General features: G+C 41.8%; 1 protein-coding gene across 2 annotated transcripts in view; it reads right to left on the minus strand.

Moving 5' to 3' along the window:
• The window catches only part of LOC103535761 (charged multivesicular body protein 3), a 37,108-nt gene extending 18,068 nt beyond the window's left edge, over positions 1-19,040 (minus strand). The window contains exons 1-4 of one of the 2 annotated variants that reach the window (XM_030450415.1): positions 18,650-19,040; positions 16,279-16,418; positions 5,708-5,823; positions 1,606-3,639 (exon numbers count right to left, since the gene is read on the minus strand). In XM_030450415.1, coding sequence (XP_030306275.1) covers positions 2,061-3,639; positions 5,708-5,823; positions 16,279-16,418; positions 18,650-18,875 — 2,061 coding nt within the window. In that variant the 5' untranslated portion in view covers positions 18,876-19,040 and the 3' untranslated portion in view covers positions 1,606-2,060. Of the gene's footprint in view, positions 1-1,605; positions 3,640-5,707; positions 5,824-16,278; positions 16,419-18,649 lie in introns of those variants that run through there. The other variant, XM_030450417.1, reaches the window with a different exon arrangement.
• Positions 19,041-19,966: the final 926 nt, after the last annotated feature.

Raw genomic sequence — 19,966 nt, forward strand, 5'->3', positions numbered from 1 at the left:
TCTTCATCAACGACTTGGATGAGGGTATAGAGTGTACCCTCAGCAAGTTTGCTGATGACACTAAGCTGGGAGGAGTGGCTGACACACCGGAAGGCCGTGCGGCCATTCAGAGAGACTTAGACAGGCTAGAGAGTTGGGCAGAGAGAAACATGATGAAGTTCAACAAGGGGAAGTGTAGAGTTTTGCATTTGGGGAAGAACAACACGATGTCCCAGTATAGGTTGGGGGCTGACCTGCTGGAGAGCAGTGTAGGTGAAAGAGACCTGGGGGTCCTGGTAGACAAGAGGATGACCATGAGCCAGCAATGTGCCCTTGTGGCCAAGAAGGCCAATGGCATCCTGGGGTGCATTAGGAAGGGTGTGGTTAGTAGGTCAAGAGAGGTTCTCCTCCCCCTCTATTCTGCATTGGTGAGGCCACACCTGGAGTATTGTGTCCAGTTCTGGGCCCCTCAGTTCAAGAAGGACAGGGAAGTGCTTGAAAGAGTCCAGCGCAGAGCTACGAAGATGATTAAGGGAGTGGAACATCTCCCTTATGAGGAAAGGCTGAGGGAGCTGGGTCTCTTTAGTTTGGAGAAAAGGAGACTGAGGGGTGACCTCATCAATGTTTTCAAATATGTAAGGAGCGAGTGTCAGGGAGATGGAGTTAGGCTTTTCTCAGTGATTACCAGTGATAGGACAAGGGGTAATGGGTGTAAATTGGAGCATAGGAGGTTCAAGTTGAATATTCGAAAAAATTTTTTTACTGTAAGGGTGACAGAGCCCTGGAACAGGCTGCCCAGGGAGGTTGTGGAGTCTCCTTCACTGGAGACATTCAAAACCCGCTTGGACACGTTCCTGCGCGATGTACTCTAGGTGGCCCTGCTCTGGCAGGGGGGGTTGGACTAGATGATCTTTCGAGGTCCCTTCCAACCCCTAGGATTCTATGATTCTATGATTCTATGATTATCAAAGACACCTTTCTAGTTACCCTTTTCTATTTACATCATCATAAAATATTTTTGGTTTTTTGCCTTTCCAGCCAACATTTCCTCTCTGGATTTTCAGGCAGGTAACTTCTGAAAGGTGCAACCAAACCAACAGTTTCATATTGATAAAAACAAAACCAAAACAAAAAACCTAGACTCAGGTGGGGTGTTTTATTTTAGAAATCACATTAAAACATGAACAGTTGGAATTTGGCAATTTTTACCTTTACAAGCCCCTTTTGTCACTGCATGACAGCATTCTACTACTTCAAAGATGGCCTGAGGCTGTACAGAAGTTACCCTGAAGTTTCCCTATCTGTCTGCAGATGAGGGTGCAGGAAAGACAGCTGGCAGAAGATGATCTTTGTCTAATAAAGCAGTTTGTAGTCAGCTGGAAAACCACTGGTCAAGCAGAAGCACCTCAAGGCAGAGGACTGATGAAGCTGTTCCCAGTGAAACATCATCACCTTCCACTTGGCCAGTGGCTACCACTGGAGCAATCAATTCCTGCAGCACTAGGAGATGATTTATTAGTCACAAAAGTTGTGTTATATTTTTATTGTCTTCACAGATAAATCAGACCAGCAAGACATCTGTAACCATACACACAAAATATTTATCAAAACAATTAACATTACAAACTCCTTTTAAAATAATTTATTTCACTGATTTCTTCTTAAATGGTACTGTCTTACAACATACATTATTCAACAAAGATGTGCTGAACAGACTCTAAAATGAGAAACACTTAAATTAAGCAATTGTTTCCGATTAGAATTTCAATTTCACCCACATCCTAACTTGTAAACGTTTGCTGGAATACGCTTCTGTTGTAGGCTTGATTTTTGTGCTTACAAAAAACCAGCATCATGTTTCCAGATGTTGAAAAGAAAAAGTTCCTGTACGGTTAAGTATGCGCTCAGCTCAACAGACAAGGCAACCGAATGATTCTGTCGTTAACGTTAGCATCATGTATATTTTAGTTCACTGCACTAACATTTAAACTAAAACTTCACGTAATCTTTTAAGTGACTAACATTTAAAAGGCAAGCAGTAATATCCTGAAAGCTTACAAAGGACACACCAGCACACACAGCTAAGATGGGGCATCACTCGACGAAGGCTGCGGATGTGTGTATGGCTGCTTTTTTTTGTAGGAAGCCCACCTGCAGACGGGGCAGCAGTGTCGCCCCCCGGCCAGCCACATCACGATGCAATTCTGGTGAAACACGTGGCCGCAGGGCAAGCCCATCAGCAGACAACCGTTTGCAAAATTTTCTAGACAGACAACACATTCTGTACAGTGCAACATCTCGGAGGGCCAGGCTGACCAATCTGGCTCCATGTCACCTGCCGTGCCGTACGAGCCGTAGGATCTGGCTTTCCGTTCGCAGGGCTCCTGAGGACAATATTTATTGGCACAGGAACATGCCTCAGCACCACACTGAGGCTCTCCTTCACTGCACCTATGGAGGGTGCTTAGCTCATCGTCCTCAGAGACTTCTTTCCCACTACTGAAGACCTCTTTGTTCTCGCTGTCAGAGTCACTTTCGCTGTCTTGAAAGGTTTCCGGCATTTCCTCATCAGAGTGGACGCCGAGGCATTTAAACCTCCACACTGGTAAGTTTTTTATGTAATCAGTTGGTATCAGAGGGTGAAGCCAGAGGTCGGGGAAGGCCAATCGCTCTAAGAACAAATCTGGGTCTTCATCCCAATCTGAGTCAAAAGGGAAGTGTTGAAAAGAAGCGATAGGATGAAACAAGTAGCTGGTGTACCAGTCCCACAGGCTTGACAGCCACTCCAGATTATTAGCGTTTACTTCATCGGTGTTGTTATTGCGTCTTCTTTTCTTCTCAAAGTAATCAATTAGCAAACCATGACCAAGGTACGTGCTGAGGAAGAGGGCTGGATGTGAAGAGTAGAACATCCAATCGGCTCTTACCCAAGAAGCCAAAGTAGTTGTGTTAGAGTACCTGAAGAGTTTTAAACTGTATTCGTAAAAGCTGTCTAAGTAGGGTAGTTGCAAAAAACCTAACACGGGTAGCCAGGAAATAATTAATAATGAATTATACGTCCCTAAAGTGCTTATAAGAACCACAAAACGCTTTATAGTCGCGCCTTGTGTAATAAACAGGTCCATCCAAGCCATCAGATTGACCAAAACTAAACTTAAAACAAACAAATCGTTAACTTCTGGTTGTAATGAGCGCAAAAAGGAATCCATGGCACGTAGGGATATAAATTCACCAGTGTTATTTCCATACCTGTAGATCCCTTCGGGAGTCCTGAGTATGTATGACGGTGTCTTGTAGACACCAATTTCTGCCATGTAACTTTTGTTGTCCCAGTTCTCCACATTCACAAAAATAAATTCTACTCTTCCAGTAAACTTTACGCTTAGTGCAGAGAAGAATGCTGGAGGCTGGTCGAGGTTGGCAAACAGGTAGATTTTCACACGATATTGGTCACTTTTGTTCCATTCCTCTTTTAAATGTTCAGAGTTGTAGATGGTTTTGATCCGAGAAGCAGCGTGGGCTGTGATCCATTTGAAAATGTGCTCCACTTCGATTCTGCGCCCACTGTATTCCTTAAGCATTACTTTTCCCTTGGAGGTACTGGTTTGGGGAACAGACATAATGAGGGTGGATTTCAGCCAACCCCTCCTCCTGCAGTACCTACAAAGAAAATGGGAGGTTAGCTTACAGACATTCATACTCCTGGGGCAGCAGCCCTTGCATTTCTGTTATAAGCCCAAAAAAGAGACATGCTGAGCACGTGGGAATATTTACATATAATAGTGGGAAGTATGGGCACCCAATATTCTCTAGCAGAGTGTGTTTATTCTTACATTTGTTGTCTATCTTCAAGAAATGTTGTAGAAATATGTGTTCATAAAAGAGGGAGAGAAATAGTGTGAATTTTCATGGGTCATTATAGTAAGCAAGGCTGTACAGTCACTTGTAACTGGGCTTGAAAAATACACAAGTTGATTTTTTTACTCTACACTACAAAGCTCAAACATTAGAAGCCATTTTTCCTTCCCATTCCAGCCAAGAAGATAATCCCTACAGTGTAACTCTGTGTCACACAGCTTTCCTGAGAATGCAGATAACTTCCCCAGTGCTTCCTTCTGTCCCAGTTTTGCCAAGCAGTGGTGGGGTGAAGTTAATGAGACATTGGTCTGTTTGCAGTTACTTCAACAAAGCTGACAAGTGTCCACTTCCTACTGGGGCCATTTTGGAGGGAGGCAGACAGGAGATATGGTGAGAGATCTCACCAAGAAAATGGCAGAGGAGGAAGCAGATGTGCTGCTGGATGATTTGGGCTAGAAAAACAACTCTCTGGCAGACAGTGTTGAGGTGGGATGAACTCCAAATCCATCCCTAAAAGAAGAGGCTCCACAAGGCTGAACCCCAAGTCGTGATCAGACCCCAGTAGCTGTGAGATGAGGCTGGTGACTCAGAGGATGCCTCCACTCCTGCATCCTTTCTGTCAGCCTCACTGTGCCACCCAGCTATCTGGCCTCCTTTTAGGACATGTCTGGCAAGTTTGAACAATCCAAACGTTACACAGCCAGGAGGTGTGTGAACTGCCTCCCTTTGCACACTGAAACAGGTCCCATCAGCCTAACTCACTAGCCATCTTCTCTACACCCCTCATTGGGGTTTTGATCTGTCAACTTTAAATATTTAGACAATTGCAACTCCTTGTCTCAGAAATCTGAATTTAGCATTTTTAGAAGGAGCCATATTACTCAATTAGTTAGGTTATCCTGACTGCTGCCAGTGAGCAGCTTTCTTCTGAATTTCAGCTGTAAGCAGATGAAAACTGTGAGGGTTTATTCAACAAAAGATTTTTTGTATTATGAAAAAAAAATTTAAAACATAATATTTTATCATAACATTAAGACTACTTAGGAGCTATACAAGAGAAACACTGCCAAATATGTACGATGTTCAAACACCAGTGTTTTGATTAGACAGGATTATTTTGCATAAACACTGCATAGGCTAAGAATTTCCTCTTATGATTAACTTTGAGATATCTGTAAATATTTAGGACTTATGGTGTGTGATATGAGCATACCCATTCATGCCACTGGAATTCCAGAGCTTCCCCTCATGTGAAGCAAAGGGTTCCAACACAAAGTGTTGCAGCCTTTCTGCAGCAGCACAGAATTATTAATAACTTCTTTGGCTGTGCCCTTCCTCCTTGTTTGAATGTGCATGCAAGCAACAGTGAATCTTGCAGGGCACACTGGATGTTGCCAAAGGGTGTGTGTAAGTTTATATATAAACACAGGACCATTTGTCAGGGAACAGGATTTGTCAGTAACCCTGAGAAGCAGGCACTGTTTGCAAGGTTCATGCTACCTTGTGTTCCTCCTTTCCAGATGGCAATATAACAACTCCACACCTAATATAGTTCTCTTATATGGCTATATATATATATATATTTATATTTGTCCTAAGCAAGCACAGTTCTTGTCCCCAAATGCCTGGACTATAAGACCAGATTCTTCTATTTGTTTCCTTCCATAGTCTCATCATATATTTCCCCATGATGCTTCAGGAAGCTGCAGATCTGAATTTATGATGCTGATAAATACTATAATGGAGAATTCTGAACAGATTTTAGTAGGGATAAAAACATGAATACAGCCACCTCCTGTCACAGCTACTTTTACAACACAGCTGAACCTTAAGATACTCTCAGGAATTAGATAATCCTTTAAGAATTTACCTGGGGTCACTGGAGCAGTTAAAAGTGCCAGTACGTATGCCAAATCTTGACACTTTCTTCACCATTTTCTCCCAGTGGACTTTACCCACCAGTGGGCTTCTGTCATTCGCTATGACCTATTGCCAAAAGGAAATAATATGTTTAGTATCACAGTAAGTTTTCTTCCTGAAATAAAGAGCAAGTTTCAAAAAAGCAGAGATCTAGTCACCCTTGATCTGTTTTCTATTTCTCTTAGAGCACACAATAGGTACAGACAAATGGCAGTCACACTAAGTGTCTTTGGAGAGTGAAGCTCTCAGACAGAAATAGTTTCTGCAGAAAGACAAAAGCACATCATCATTTTAAGTACCTGTTATGATACTAAATCAGTGGTAGCTAAAAAAACCCTTGGGGAAATATCAAAATTATCACTAACCAGTTAACAGTAGGAGAGAAAAGAAGAGGGTGCAGCAGGTTCCTCTTCTTTGCAGTAAAAAAAGGACCTTTATTTTATTGCACTCCTCCATGAAAAGTTACAACATGCCAAAGAAATGTTGTCTCAGAGCAAGTACAATGAGTTGGAATGTATGTACCTGATACCAGATTATACTGCCAACTATTTCTCAGTGGTGGAAATTATTGATTAAACTCACAGATAATGCCTAAAAATCTTGACTCCTTCCAGCTTTACCAGTGACTCACTCTGCAACTTTTCGTGACTGTTCCACCAACTCCAATGTCCCATCTGCCATTTCAGGATGATAATTTACTGTGATATATCCCAAGATATAATTTGTTTTAACCTGGTATATTAAAGTAGTACTTCAGGTTACCCAGACATAAGCTTCTGAAGATGCAAATGACAAAAAATAAGCACACATCCTCTGACTTATAACCCTACAGGTAATGAAAAAAAAAAAAAGGAAAAGAAAAGAAAAGAAAAGAAAACACTGCCTGCCTGCAGCTGACAGGTAATTCTGAATGACATGACTGATCATGCATTACTCCATGAGCTGTCACAGTTTCTATTTTAGAAATGCCTCACATGCTTCTGCAGGCTTACTGGCAACCACTTAAAATATATTTTAAAATTAAGTTTTGAAACTTCCATTTGTTAGGTATTTGATTACTCTCCATTAAACTTACCCCTATCACTTTCTGAGTTAGTAACCTCAAATGTCAGCTTTCCCCTGGAAATTCAGTTGTCACCATGATTAACAGTTCTCTGTGTACAGACTGAGACCAAGTCAAAAGCATGCCTGGCTTTTGAGATTAAAAAAAATTATGTGCTTTCTGGTACACAGCACCCTCTTAGAAACTTATAAAATAAAAATTCACTAAGCAGATGACACTCCTATTCCACTGAGCCCAAAGTGTTTAAATAAAAACTGAGGCATGTAGATAAGAATCCTTCAATTTATTCTCAAAACACACACACCACATAGAAAAACTTTTTTGGTTAGCTAGATGTAACCTTCAAGCATTGAGACAATGAACTGGAGAAATCTGCCATATTATTAAGGCTCCTTTACATCATCCAATGTAACTGAAGTAACTCCTTTTGATATTGTAAACTTCTTCCTTTCACTTAATTCAACTAAAAGAGACCCTGTTCCTGAAGATGCTTTAACACCAGTATGTTCTTGAAGCTACCATGTCATGAAAAATGCATCCATCCAACACAGTAAGGAATCAGTGCATTTTATTAGTAAGCACAAAACTCTGGTAAATGGATTACTCTGATACAAATACACAGAAATTGGCTGCTTCCAAAACTGTGTGTGCATGTTGTGAGAAAATCTAGAATACTTAAGAATATGCTGATGTTATGTGCAGGAGAACTAATCCTTTGCTCCATCTGATACTGCAATGCTAACTTTCAGTGTCAAGAGGAGATCATTGCAAATATGGTTATTGGTATCTCTTGCTATCCTATAGTAGAATTAATACCAGTTTGATTCCTTTCCTATGAAAAATCTTTCCTCATGGAGAAAGTATTTTTTTCTGTAGGACAATGACAGAACAAGCAGTCTTTATTTTGTAATGAAACAGAGAGAACCCCACTATGGTTTTACACACTGAAGCTTTGGAAATTTCTTGGGCTTGTGTTTTTTATGTCATTATGGAAAAAAAAACCCCTCAAACATGTCCACTGCAGCTGCTGCTTGCAGCCAACACCCACTTAGAACATTGGGAGTTCACCACACAGAGTTTGGTTTGTATTTTGGAAAGGAATCATCATATCTGTGGGTGAAGGAGCATGAGAAAATACTGCAGGTTAAGCAATCCCAATGTAATTCAGCTCAAGTTAAAGATAACTTGCAAATACTTGGAACAGATTTTTATTTAAGGAGTGTGAATTTTTATAAACTAAGAAAATTTTTAGCTTAAAAACCTGCAACTGAGGAGACCAGGAATTTGAAATGTGGAAAAGGCCTGGAAATATTTCAAGTCCAAGGTGTTAAAGCTATCAGAATTTTCTATTTCAAGCAAGGGGAAAAAAACACGCTGTCAAGTCCTGCATTTCTTCCTTGCAAGCTTTTCCAATAAGATGTTATAAATAGTTTGAAAGTCTACAATGAATTGAAAAAGGTCAAAAGGAAGAACTAGCTAAGAAAAATATGTGAGAAATTTTTTAAAAAAAAAGCAGCAAGGGAAAATGAGCATTTTGAGTTAGACCATACAAAGAATATTACATGCTGCATCAAAAGGTTTTTCAGTAACAGGGATAAGAATAGAACAGGAGGAAAAGCAGTAGAATCACCATACAATTAAGATAGTATAGAAATGTAAGATAATTTTCATTTTAAAATTAAATAATGCTCTGACTCAGTTTTCAAGGAAGAGGAGTTGCCTGGCCAGGGACAGGTTAGCAAGTCTATGGGAAAAATTACCACCTAAAGATGGAAACAAAAATCACTTAATGCACTTAAATCAGAGTAAGCAGGTCATCTCCATCCCACAGCTGTAATACACAAATTACACAAGAACCTGAAAAGATTTCTTCTAAAACCCCTGTCAAAGTAATTTACATTTTGACAAGAGAATAACAAGTTAGTAACTATATTTAAGAGCACATGGAAAAAAATTATCCCACCAGTTTGATCTCAACAGTATGCAAATTTTAAAGGTCCAGAGACTGCTGAATTTTCCACCCTTTCCACCATGGAATTTTTATGTTTAATTCCCGAGTAAGTTGAGAGTTACAAATCCAGCTTTTCTTGGAGGACAAGAGCCCAGTTTCAAGAGAAAAGGAACATAGTATCCTTTGTATTTTGGTAGGGTATCTAGCACTGTGCCACATGGAAATTTTTCAGGAGAACTGGAGATGAGATTTTATGGTGAGTGAAAAGAAAAAAAGTTCTAAAGTGACCTAAAGAGAGTAAGAAATCAGCTAAGGCAAAAAACCATCAAAATGACAGAAAAGTGCTAACAGACTCCTTAACAGATTTACCTTAGAGCTCAGTTCAGCATATAGTCCTGTTAATGCCCTTCCTGCAGTAACTTGAGGTCTCTCAAAGCCATTTATAGATGACATAAAATTGGAAGTATGTCTATGTACAAAAGAGGATTATAACACCATGCAAGAAGAGCTGCACAAATCTTGTAATGCAGTGTCAGAAATGAAATCGAATTCCAATAATGAACTGGACACTTGGGAAACCCAGCAGTTAGAAACAGCCATGGCAGGAAAAGCTTGGGTCTGTTAGGTGATCCAAAAGGACCTTTTAGCCATTGATATTAACTGGCTGTGGAATAACCAAAGCCCAGAATATGTTACAACAAACAGAACAAACTGGTTAACTGAGCTCACATACTGGGAGTAGTGGGGTAGATACCTGGAGTCAGTGAAACTAAAAGGTGATGTCAAATGGAGTGCAATATGAACAAGTTATCCATGAATATGCTCAGGTTGGAACTCAAGTGTTTCCAAAAAGAGTCAATATGAGTATGGCACTCAGACAGCTTATGATTTAAGACAGCAAAATATTTTATACACAGCTGTTCCACAGTCTAGCAGGGAGCTGAACTCATCCCTTTCACTCATATGCTCTACCCCATTTTAAAGGTGAAGGTAATTTGTGACATCAGCTGGCACAGCTGGGAAACAAACACCACTTTTAGAGGAACACAAACCCTTCAAGGTTTTCTTACTCTCAGCTGTGTTCACAATCTGCAACATATCATATGTCAGAGTGACAAACAGACAATGAAGATAACCCAATTACCCATTAATCATCTTAATGGGCTAAGAGAATCCAATGGGATCAAAGTAACCCTGACATTTAGCAATCCCACATCACAGACAAGACCTGCTTCCTAACCTACACCTGACCAAGGCCATGACTGCAGGGTCTGAATCACTGAATGAATGTCTGGCTGCTCTTGTGGAGGAAGATGCTGGAGAGAAGGCCAGGTCCTCACTGGACATCCATCCACAAACTTCCTCTGTAGTTTCAGACACAACTTTCTTTGCATTTTATCTGTGAATTTGGGAGGACCACACAATATCCTGAAAGGTTAGGAGCTTCTCCTCCAGTTACACTGAAATGCTGCAGGTTAGTTATGCCACCAAGATCTGCAAAGTAAAAATGGAAAGATGGGGGGTTGGAAATCACCTTTATTTCTACATGTTCTGATTGAGTTTTCCTGTTTTATTTCCATAAATACCTAAAAAGGTGGCTTCAAGATACCACAGAAAACAAAGATAGATAGAACTAATCCAGGGACATATCAGACTGAAATCATCAAAATTCTGATTATTTCAATAAGTATTTGCATAGGTAGCTTTGGCAATGGAAGAGCTCTCCTGACTGAATTAGAGAGAACTCTCCCAATAGAGGCTAATCAAGAACATAATCAATAGAGTCACTTTGGTCTGTAAGTCAAGATATTAAAGAAGCAAACAGACTATAAGAATAAATATTCTGGAGACAGAAACATATAAACACTTGGAAAAGCACTACACTGTCAGCAAGACACTTCTTCTGGATTAAGCAAGAGAGGCAAGGTGTCTCAGGTAGATGCCCAGACATCATAATATCAACTTCATGACTGTCATTGATGCAGTTGCTCCTTAATTTCCCAGTTATAATTAAGGTTTTTTTAAAATATATTTTATGAAACATACATTCTTAAAATACCAGTAAAAAATAAGAAATGGAACTGGCTCAAGGAAACACTGTTGCTGTAAAAAGTTTGCTGTAGCAATGTGATAAGCAAAGACAGATTTCTGCTCTGGTACTCCAGCAGTACTCAAGCACATGACTGTAGCCTTATTTGAGCATTCTCCTATTTTCTGTTCATTTAAACCAAATATTGTTCAATCCCTCTTCAATAGTTAGGTAGAAATTTCAAAACAGGTCACTAACAAGATTGATCTCTAATGTTTTGAAGCTCCTCCACAACTAAAAACGTTCTAATAGGCAAAAAGGCATGAGAATGGAAGTCAAATACACAGATGCAAAACACTTCTTGATGTTTCAGCTCTCATTATTTTAACCAATTGCAGGACTCTCAATTCTTTTCTCTGCTTTCTCCTAAAGTTAAGGCATAAAGAGGAAAAAAACCAATCTACTGAACACGTGATTCTTAAGAATTGCAGCGTGCTGGAGGAAAGAATGAGCTTACACACATCCTCATAACAAAGATTCTGTATTAGGACTTAATAGTATTTTTTAATGGGGAATAATCCCTACAAGATACGGAGCACAAGGCTGGTTCCACTGACATGAACAAGAACTACACTCTCTAAGGAGGTGCCTCCACTCCAGCAACTTGCAGCAACCCTAGTACTTTGCAGACCACAGGATTTGCAAGGATAACTTCCCACAAACTGAACACCTTTGCCAGATTGATTTTATCAAAGAGGACATCTTAAAATCAGCCCTTAAACCTAGTTATTACTGCTTTTAACAGCCTCAGGAACCTAAAGTAACCTCAGTAACATTAAAGGTAAAAAGCATTCTGATGAAGTGCTTTGCAGGGTTGGCAGTCCTTGCGCCTTGCTTGTCTCATTAAGAGTCATTCCATTTGTGTTTGTTACATTGTGCCAGAGATGAGAACAACACTTAAAAAAAACCCTCAAAGCAAAAAGCAACAATTTTGAGATCATGGCAATACAGCAGAAGCTCTTAAGTAATACACCTGTTTTATATATAAATTTGTTGCAATGGAAAAATATTCACACTGGCAGCATTTCTAGCCTTTACAGGATAGGAGTATGTGCCACGAAAGGAAGCAAGAACTGTATCCAAATGGCAGTGCCATGGGAAGCTCAGGCAGTATTGAAGCTGGAGTTTAGCCAGGGTACCAGGTGTCAGGCACACCTGCTCATCCCAAGAGCACACAATTTTCAATACACATAAATAATCAAAACTTGGTTTTACAGCTTAGATAACTCTGAATGCTTATCAGCTCTGGGCACTGTGACATCAGGAAGAATAAAACCTGTTAAGTAAGAAACACCATTTCCTGCTGCACACACACACACATACAGGTAGCTCTCTCTCAGGAGCAGTCCTTCCTCACCCAGCCTCAGCAAGTCAGTCTCTGCACAAAGGATTACTGACAACTGAATCAGAAAAGGTGTGATTTTGCCAAAGGCAAACCTGATTTCTAACTTATTAAATGGTTGTATGCATGTGAGAACTGTCAGTATGGGTTGGTAGTTTGAGGTATCCAGACCTCTGCAGATCCAGGAACTCCCCCACAGTGCCTGCACAGGATACATGGCCAAAGGAAGCATTTCTTGCTTCCATGCACTCCCTTGAAGACTTGTAGGTACTCATAAAGATACAAAGATTCAAGAACACAGGTCTATTAATTAAGCTTCTGATGTGCTTTTCATAGGACTCTTTATAATCAACAGTTATGTTGCAAAATATTCTCCCATAGATAAAACAGTATTTGGACAATTCTCATTTAGAAATACAATTAACTATAAGTGGACTGGAGAGTGTTTTATTAGAAGTATGGAAAGAAGCAACCTTATTTCAGATAACATCAGTAACTTTCTAGATGACTGTAATTTAATTAATTGAGACATCTCACTGTTTATTATTTGCCATTTTGCCGATGCAACTGAATTTCCTCATAGTTGCTTTTTCCTAAGAACTCACAACTGGTTCAGAATCCATCTATCTGGATAAAGATGTCTTTGCTTTTCTGAGGAAATGACCATGAGAAATTAGATCAAAATAGGCAAAGACAGAAGATGACATCCATCACAGCATGCAAAAATTAACCACCTCAAAAGTACATGTAGTTTCTCAAGGGAGGTGGGGTGATCCATGCACCAATCTGAACAGCTCAGTTAAGCTGTCAGTTAAGTTAGAGCTTAAGAATAAGTCAGAGCTTCTGCAATGAATTAACATGGATATGTTGGCAATTTGAGAACTATTACATTCTAGCTGATGGTATTCTGCACTCTTGACTGGATATGAACTCTCAAGAAGGATACTGAAAGTCAAAATCATGATAAACAATAATCTCATAATAAACAAAAATCTCATGATAAACAGTCCTGAAGTGCTACAGCAAATGACAAAAATACTGATTATTTTAAAAGGATTGAGTGCTTCTACTTCCTTGTAGCAAGAGCAACTGATCGATCACCTGCCAAAATTAAAAAGGCAAATATGAAATTACTTATCCTACATGCAAGCAAAAGAAAGAACAAATCACCACCAAAATCCTGCAGGCACATCACTTGCTCTGTGACTACACCACTTGAACAAGAAGCTGAGATGCAGAAGAGACTGAAACATTTCATACCTATAACTACCCACAACACCAACTTTGTCCTTCGCAACTCTACCAGACAAGATCAAAATATTTGTCCTCCTACTTCAATGCCAAGAAGAAAGTTCCCTTTACTTTTCTCTACCCCTATGTTACACTAGAGACTTTTAAAATAAAAATATAGATTAATTTAGATCCTCCTTCAAAGATGATTCTTTATCTGCAGGTCATTTACTGTATATTTTAAAAATTACTACAATAGTGTTGGATGTGACAGGATTCTGGAGACCAACCACAGAGCACAAGCCTTAGCAGAGCCTGGAAAAACAAGTACATTACGTGTTACTCTTCTACCAAACAAGAGAAGCAGTTCTAGAAACTACCACTCAACCTTCTTGCCAGGCAAAGCAGTGTACAACAGCAGCTGGCAAGTAAGTGGAAAGGAATAAAAGGAAAGGTGATGAGATCATGAGCTAAGGAGAGAGATACATTGCTCTCTGTGACTAAGGAAGCTGCACATAGGAGTAGAGGCCCCCTGTGAAGAGCCACATTGAGAAACATACCCCTGAACCTGGATGCTTTGCATGTTGATTTTCAGAGAACAAACAAACTAAGCCACAAAACATCCTCTTCTTGTGTATGGACTTTGACTTTCTTCAAGGAAATAACCTGCTGTCACTAAATAATAAAACTCAAACATACCAAGAAACAATAATTGTTTCCTCTTCTTCCTTTGATTCTCTAGAGACAGTGATGGCTATCACAGTACCAGCTTGTGCCACCCCAGAAATTGCTCTTACATGCATTGGCAAATAAAAATAATCTTCAGAATCCCCATCCTCCCATACATCACCATAAAGTCTTCAAAACCAACAAACACTGTGCTACCTGAGCTGGAATTGTTCTTCTCCTTCTACTGCTTTCTAGCAGCCTCCATGAAACAGAGATTCTGTCAGGATCATGAAAAGAATCTGGAGATCCTTTCTGCTTCCCAGCAACTACAGAGCAAGGAAATGCTCTGACTTTGTGGTCACCAAACCCACCCATGAGACATCCTCACTTTTGTACTGTCCCCTGACAAAGCATTGATTTAAAAAAATTACAAAGCATTGATCAAAAAGTTGATTAATTAGCTATAAAGTTTCCAGGGGATGCCTAACTGTAGAGGAGAATGGGTAAGGGAGGGTAATCAATAATTTGAGCAGGGAAGTGGTGATAAAAAAAAACAGCTCTGCAGGGATGAGAAAGAAAAGAGCATGGGAAAACCTGCAAAAAACAAGAAGAATCCAGCCCAGGAGTTATGGTGGGGAAGTAAACAAATGAAAACTCAAAGTGATAAACACTCAGAAGGCAAGAATGAGAAAAAAAAAATTGACATGTCTAGTGGTTTTTATTGTGGAAAACCAGACAAATAGCATTCAGCAAGTAAATTATTCAGTAAATTCCACTAATCGTTTTTTCCACAGCTATTGTGACCAACTGAATAGCTGTGCAAATATTCCCAGAATGATGACAACATTAATCAGACTGGAGATCTCAAAACACAGCCTATCTGATCTGCTATTATGAAGCTAGCTGAAAATATACTACGATCAGAATCCTGCAAGCAGCAGAAAACAGAGAACTACCATATTTTATTCTTTTGAGCTGCACAGAGAGGAAGGAGGGTTTTTATAGCACAGTCATTCTTTTATTTGTCAGCTAACTTGGAGATGAATTAACTTCCTTTCAACTTTCTCTCTACTTGGAGAATCCCCTTCCGTGTGATTTAAACCTGAAATGTAGATTCAGTAAGTGCCAAACGTACCTTTCCCAAAATACAAAAGCCATTTGATTGTGAAGGTAATTGTTGTCTCCCTGTCTGTTTTAGGGTGAGATCTGATGTGGTGACAGTGCAGATCTACTAACAGAAAGTTATTAAGTCTTGATAATAAAATAAAGTGAGGAGGACCAGACAAACCAGGCAGGAGAGTTGTCAGCTGAACAATGACTTGTCTGGTGAAGAATTCTGATTACCTGATTGGGTTATTAGCAGGGAATTTATGCTTTAGAAAAATACCAACAGATAAGCTGATGCAGCAATGGGATTTTACATTATGCTCTAATTACTTATAGTCTCAAAAGTGATGAAAAATAGTTCCAAGAATTGTGTTAGCAAACATCTTTCTTCCTTTTCCTAAGTACCCTCTTAGTCTCATGCAGCCATGGGAAAGCACACTCTAAAATCAGTGGGCTCAGAAAGTCTGGGGCAAGGTTAACTTTTAAGCTACTGGAATACACTGTAGAAGCAGCTTGTTAGCCTGGGAAGCAGCACACTGGGATCTTGCCTTTATGAAGAGGCAATAGAGATTTTAAAAGTGCTCCAAGCCTCTCTGATAAACAGAAACTTAAACTGGTTGGGTCTGAGCATGTCAGGCAAGCAAAAGGAAGAACAACACCAGAGGCACTTCTCCTGTGCCAGCTGGGAGAATCTACACTTAAAGCACCTCCTTCACACATTACACAAGCTCTTGCAATACCAGGTCCAAGTACTTGCATAGTCTGTGTACTTAAGTGTGTGCTGCTTTGCTTATTTTCTGGTTCTGAAGTACCTGGTTATCAAACAGCAATCCACAGAATAAGTTCTGCTTGGTTGTTTGTTTTGGGGTTTTTGTCCTGCTGTCTCTACAGGAACCAGCCTTTATTGGTTTTTTGAACAGATTTATTCCTTACAGATCATAAAGATGTAGTTTAGCTTTGTCACCATCTCTCTGTAATTCAGTTTTGCCATTAGTTAACTACCCTCATAAACTCTGCATTTGAAGCACAGTTTGGATGCAATAAATAAATAAATTATGAATTTTCTATACCTGTACCAGCCAGATCCCATCTTTTGTGTCTTCTACAAGTTCATAGAAGTGCATTTCACCACTAAAGTTTGTACTGGAAACCGATTCAGAGGCCTCTTCCTCCTTGAGAGCAGAATAAAGCTCTCCTTCCATCAGGTCTCCTGAAAAAGAGACAAACAGAGAAATTCAATTGACACATGCCAAAGGTTGCTTCATAAATTCTAGCAACAGTTCAATTAACTATATTTACATGGTTGCTCAACTAAACTTTTCAGTAGGAAGCCAGATAAACTTTGAAGTTACTTCTGTTCAAGTGAGATGACTATGAACAATTTTACTGCAGTTGTCAGACCACAGAAGACATTTAACACAATACTTCTGATTATACAGATGTAGCACAGGTGCAAACGAGTGCACAAAATAACAACTGAACATCTTCTAAACTTTACTCTCTGAAAATAACAGTAGTTTTTGCTGAGAGCAATTTTAATGAATGTATCTTTGCTTTCATTCCATAGGATAGGAATTTTGCAGCACCTAACTTGTAATACTGATAATTCAGACTTCCAGAATCTCAATGATTTTGTAACACACCAAAACAAAAGCCATGTTGATTGTCCCATTGCAAGTAAAAATCTCAGGTAGAACAACATAGCTGTTGGCTTGTTTGGGAAGCTGGAGAGAGTCCCAATGAACTCCAGTCCTAGTTAAGTATGGAGCTCCCAGTAAAATCATCTGATAACATTTCCTTTATAGACTCATTTCCTTCTCATGTTTTATTTCACAATCATCACAAACTCTGTTAATGACAACCAGCATTCTAGTAACTCATCTATAAAGTGTGAAGAAATTGCCTTGATCAAAGAGGCTGTTTCCTTCAGAATATACAATACTGTTACAGCTGAAACCCTTGAGGGGGTTCCAAAAGTATTTGTAAAGTATTTGTAGAATTTAGGGGTAAAAAAAAAAAAAAATTAAAAAAAAAGAAAAATGCTGCAAAGCCTGTTGTTATGAGAAGTGTTCCCATGCCATTTGAAATACTGGGTTATTACAGTTTGTTGGGAGTTTAAGGCTTCCCTGCAGCTTTTGCAACCCAAACATTGTGACATCACCAAAGCACCAACAGCCAAGGAGAGAAAGGGATTGGAAACAAAAGTGAACTTGCCTGATGCTGTTGGAACAGCAAAGTGAATAAACATAAATAAACAATAAACGATAAAAGCAAATTAGATTTAAATGTCTGACATTAATATAAAATATTTAAAAGCAGCCAGCATTGCTAAGGTTATGGCATTCACTATATTCATCCAAATCCTTCTCGCTTTCGGTCTGGACATTTAAACCCCTCTCTGTCTCTCCTCATCACGGGGATTTCTCTCTCTCCTGGATCAACAGCACTTCAATCACCGATTTAAAAGCAGCTACTCACATTTTCCCTCTTGGCTGGCACCACAGCTATTACATCAGCCCCATCTCCCAGCCCTTGGGGCCATGTCCCTCGGGCTGCTCCAGGCCAGCATCCTTACTTTCAAGACACTTCTGCTATCCCTCACATCTCCGCTGCTCTTCACCCTTCACCATTAATCACCCCTCAGAAGTCCACCTCTTTCACCTGGTTTTCCCTGCTTTCAAAACGCTTCCCTGCCTTTTTCCAAACCATTTTCCCCCCCTATGTAGGATCTACTTCTGTTCCTCTTCTACATAACCACCGCGTCCATCAGTACCCATCCCTTCTGCCCCAGAGCTACGAAATCCCTGCTCTCCTCATTACCCAGCTCGACAGCAACACCTGTAATAAAATCAGCAAACGGGGAGGGAGAGGAAGAGACAGAACCCAGCCAGCCCCAGCGGGAAACAGTAACCCACCGCATCTACCTGGATCCTTTCCTCCCCGTTTTTCCCGGCAGATGTCACGGGCCCTCACCTGGACCACCACCACCACCTCGCCAACCCCATCCCGACCCCAAGAGCCCCCCAGCAACCCAGCGGAACTCCCCGGGAAGAGCCGTTTCCCGGTGCCCCGGCTCCCCGAGGCCTGCCCGCCCGCCTGCCTTCCCTCCACGCAGCCGATTCGGGCTCACAACGCCGCGGAGGCTTTTAACGTCACCACCCCCGAGCTTCCCCCCTGCCTTCCTCCATTTAACCGCTCCGCCGCCCGGCTCCTGGCTAGGGGAACGCAGCTGCCTCCCCACGGACACCCGGACACGGCGCTGGCCCGGCAAGCAGCGCCCGGATCTCCATCCCAAGGGCGGCGAGAGCCCGTGCGGGGGTCACCGGGGATGGTCACCCTCCCCACCCCCCTCTCCACCGCCGTGGGGGTGAACAGGGGACCGACCCCCCCTCCCCTCCCCACGCGTGGGTCGCCAGGGGGGGGGGAGCTGACTGCGCCTACCTGACTTCTCCACCAGCTCCCGCACATCTTTCTTCTCGGGCAGCCCCGAGTGCCCCAACCCCCGGCACTCCAGGATGGTCCGCAGCTTCCTGAAGCTCAGAGCCACCGGGTCCACCAGCTGCGTGGCCAGGAAGCCGCTCTCGTACCACGCCACGGCCTCGAACACCCTGGCCAGGACGAAAAGCGCCAGGAAGTAGAGCAGCAAACAGCACAGCTTCACCCACATCTTCCCGCCGGGGGCTGCCCGCCGAGGGGCCGCCGAAAGCCGAGCCGGAGGCCGGGCTGCCGCGGGGCGGGCCGGGGAGGAGAAGGGAGGAGAAAGGAGGGGAAAAGAGAGGGCGGAGGGGACTCTCGGGGCCGCGGCCCCTCCGCCTCCCTCCCACCGCTGTCCCCGCCCCGGCGGAGCCGCGGCCGTCGGCGGAGACATAACAAGTGACGTGGGGCCGGGAGGGGCGAGGGGCGGAGAGGGGATGGGGGACACCGCCCCCCCATATCCCCCCCCCCGGTGATTCAGCACCTCGGGACGGCCCCGGGTCACCGGGTTCGGGTGTTACCGGAGTCCCCGCCCTCGGCATCGACTTTGGACCCTGTGGGCTGAGCTTGCTGCAAACAAAAATAAATGTGGATACGTCGGGTGTCAGTTATGGGGGGGCGGATCCGAACGCTCGAAAGACGTTTTTCACGAGAAGAAAAATATTGACACAGCCGGAACTGAGCCGAGGGACAATTTTAAGGCAGCGTAATGGGAACGTTAATTCGGATTCACTCTGCTGCGGGCTCTGGGGTGTAGGTGTGAGCCCTACTCCAGCTCTTTGCTGCCCCTCAAGCACATCATGAAGTGACTTCCCTCTGCACGGACCGACACCGGGATTCTGCAGCTTTGCCTCCTACCAAACCGACGGAAAAAGGCACCGGGCGAGCAGCAGCAGCACCGTTTCTGACAAAGGTTTACGTGTTTGAAGTGCATCTTTGTTTAAGTGGATCCACAAATAATCATCCCGGGCTATGCGAAGTGTTAGGCTGCAAAGCTACAATTTACTCTGCCACAAAAAACATACCAAAACCAAACCAAAACAACCTCAAAAAACCCACCCCGTACTAAAATTAAGCTCTTTCTTTGAGAAGAAGGCTCTCCTCTGAAGGAAACTCAACATTTCTTTTGCATGTTATTTTGAGAATCTGTAATTTACATGAAAATTGCCAGCTCATCCAGATGAGCACAAAAATAGCACGACTCAATTTTAAAAACACTGACAGCTCCCCAGAGTGTGCACACTTAAGTAGTTCTGTACTAGTGGAATTTCAAAACCACACATT

This window comes from Calypte anna, chromosome 4B (assembly GCF_003957555.1).
Source record: "Calypte anna isolate BGI_N300 chromosome 4B, bCalAnn1_v1.p, whole genome shotgun sequence".
NCBI lineage: Eukaryota > Metazoa > Chordata > Aves > Apodiformes > Trochilidae > Calypte > Calypte anna.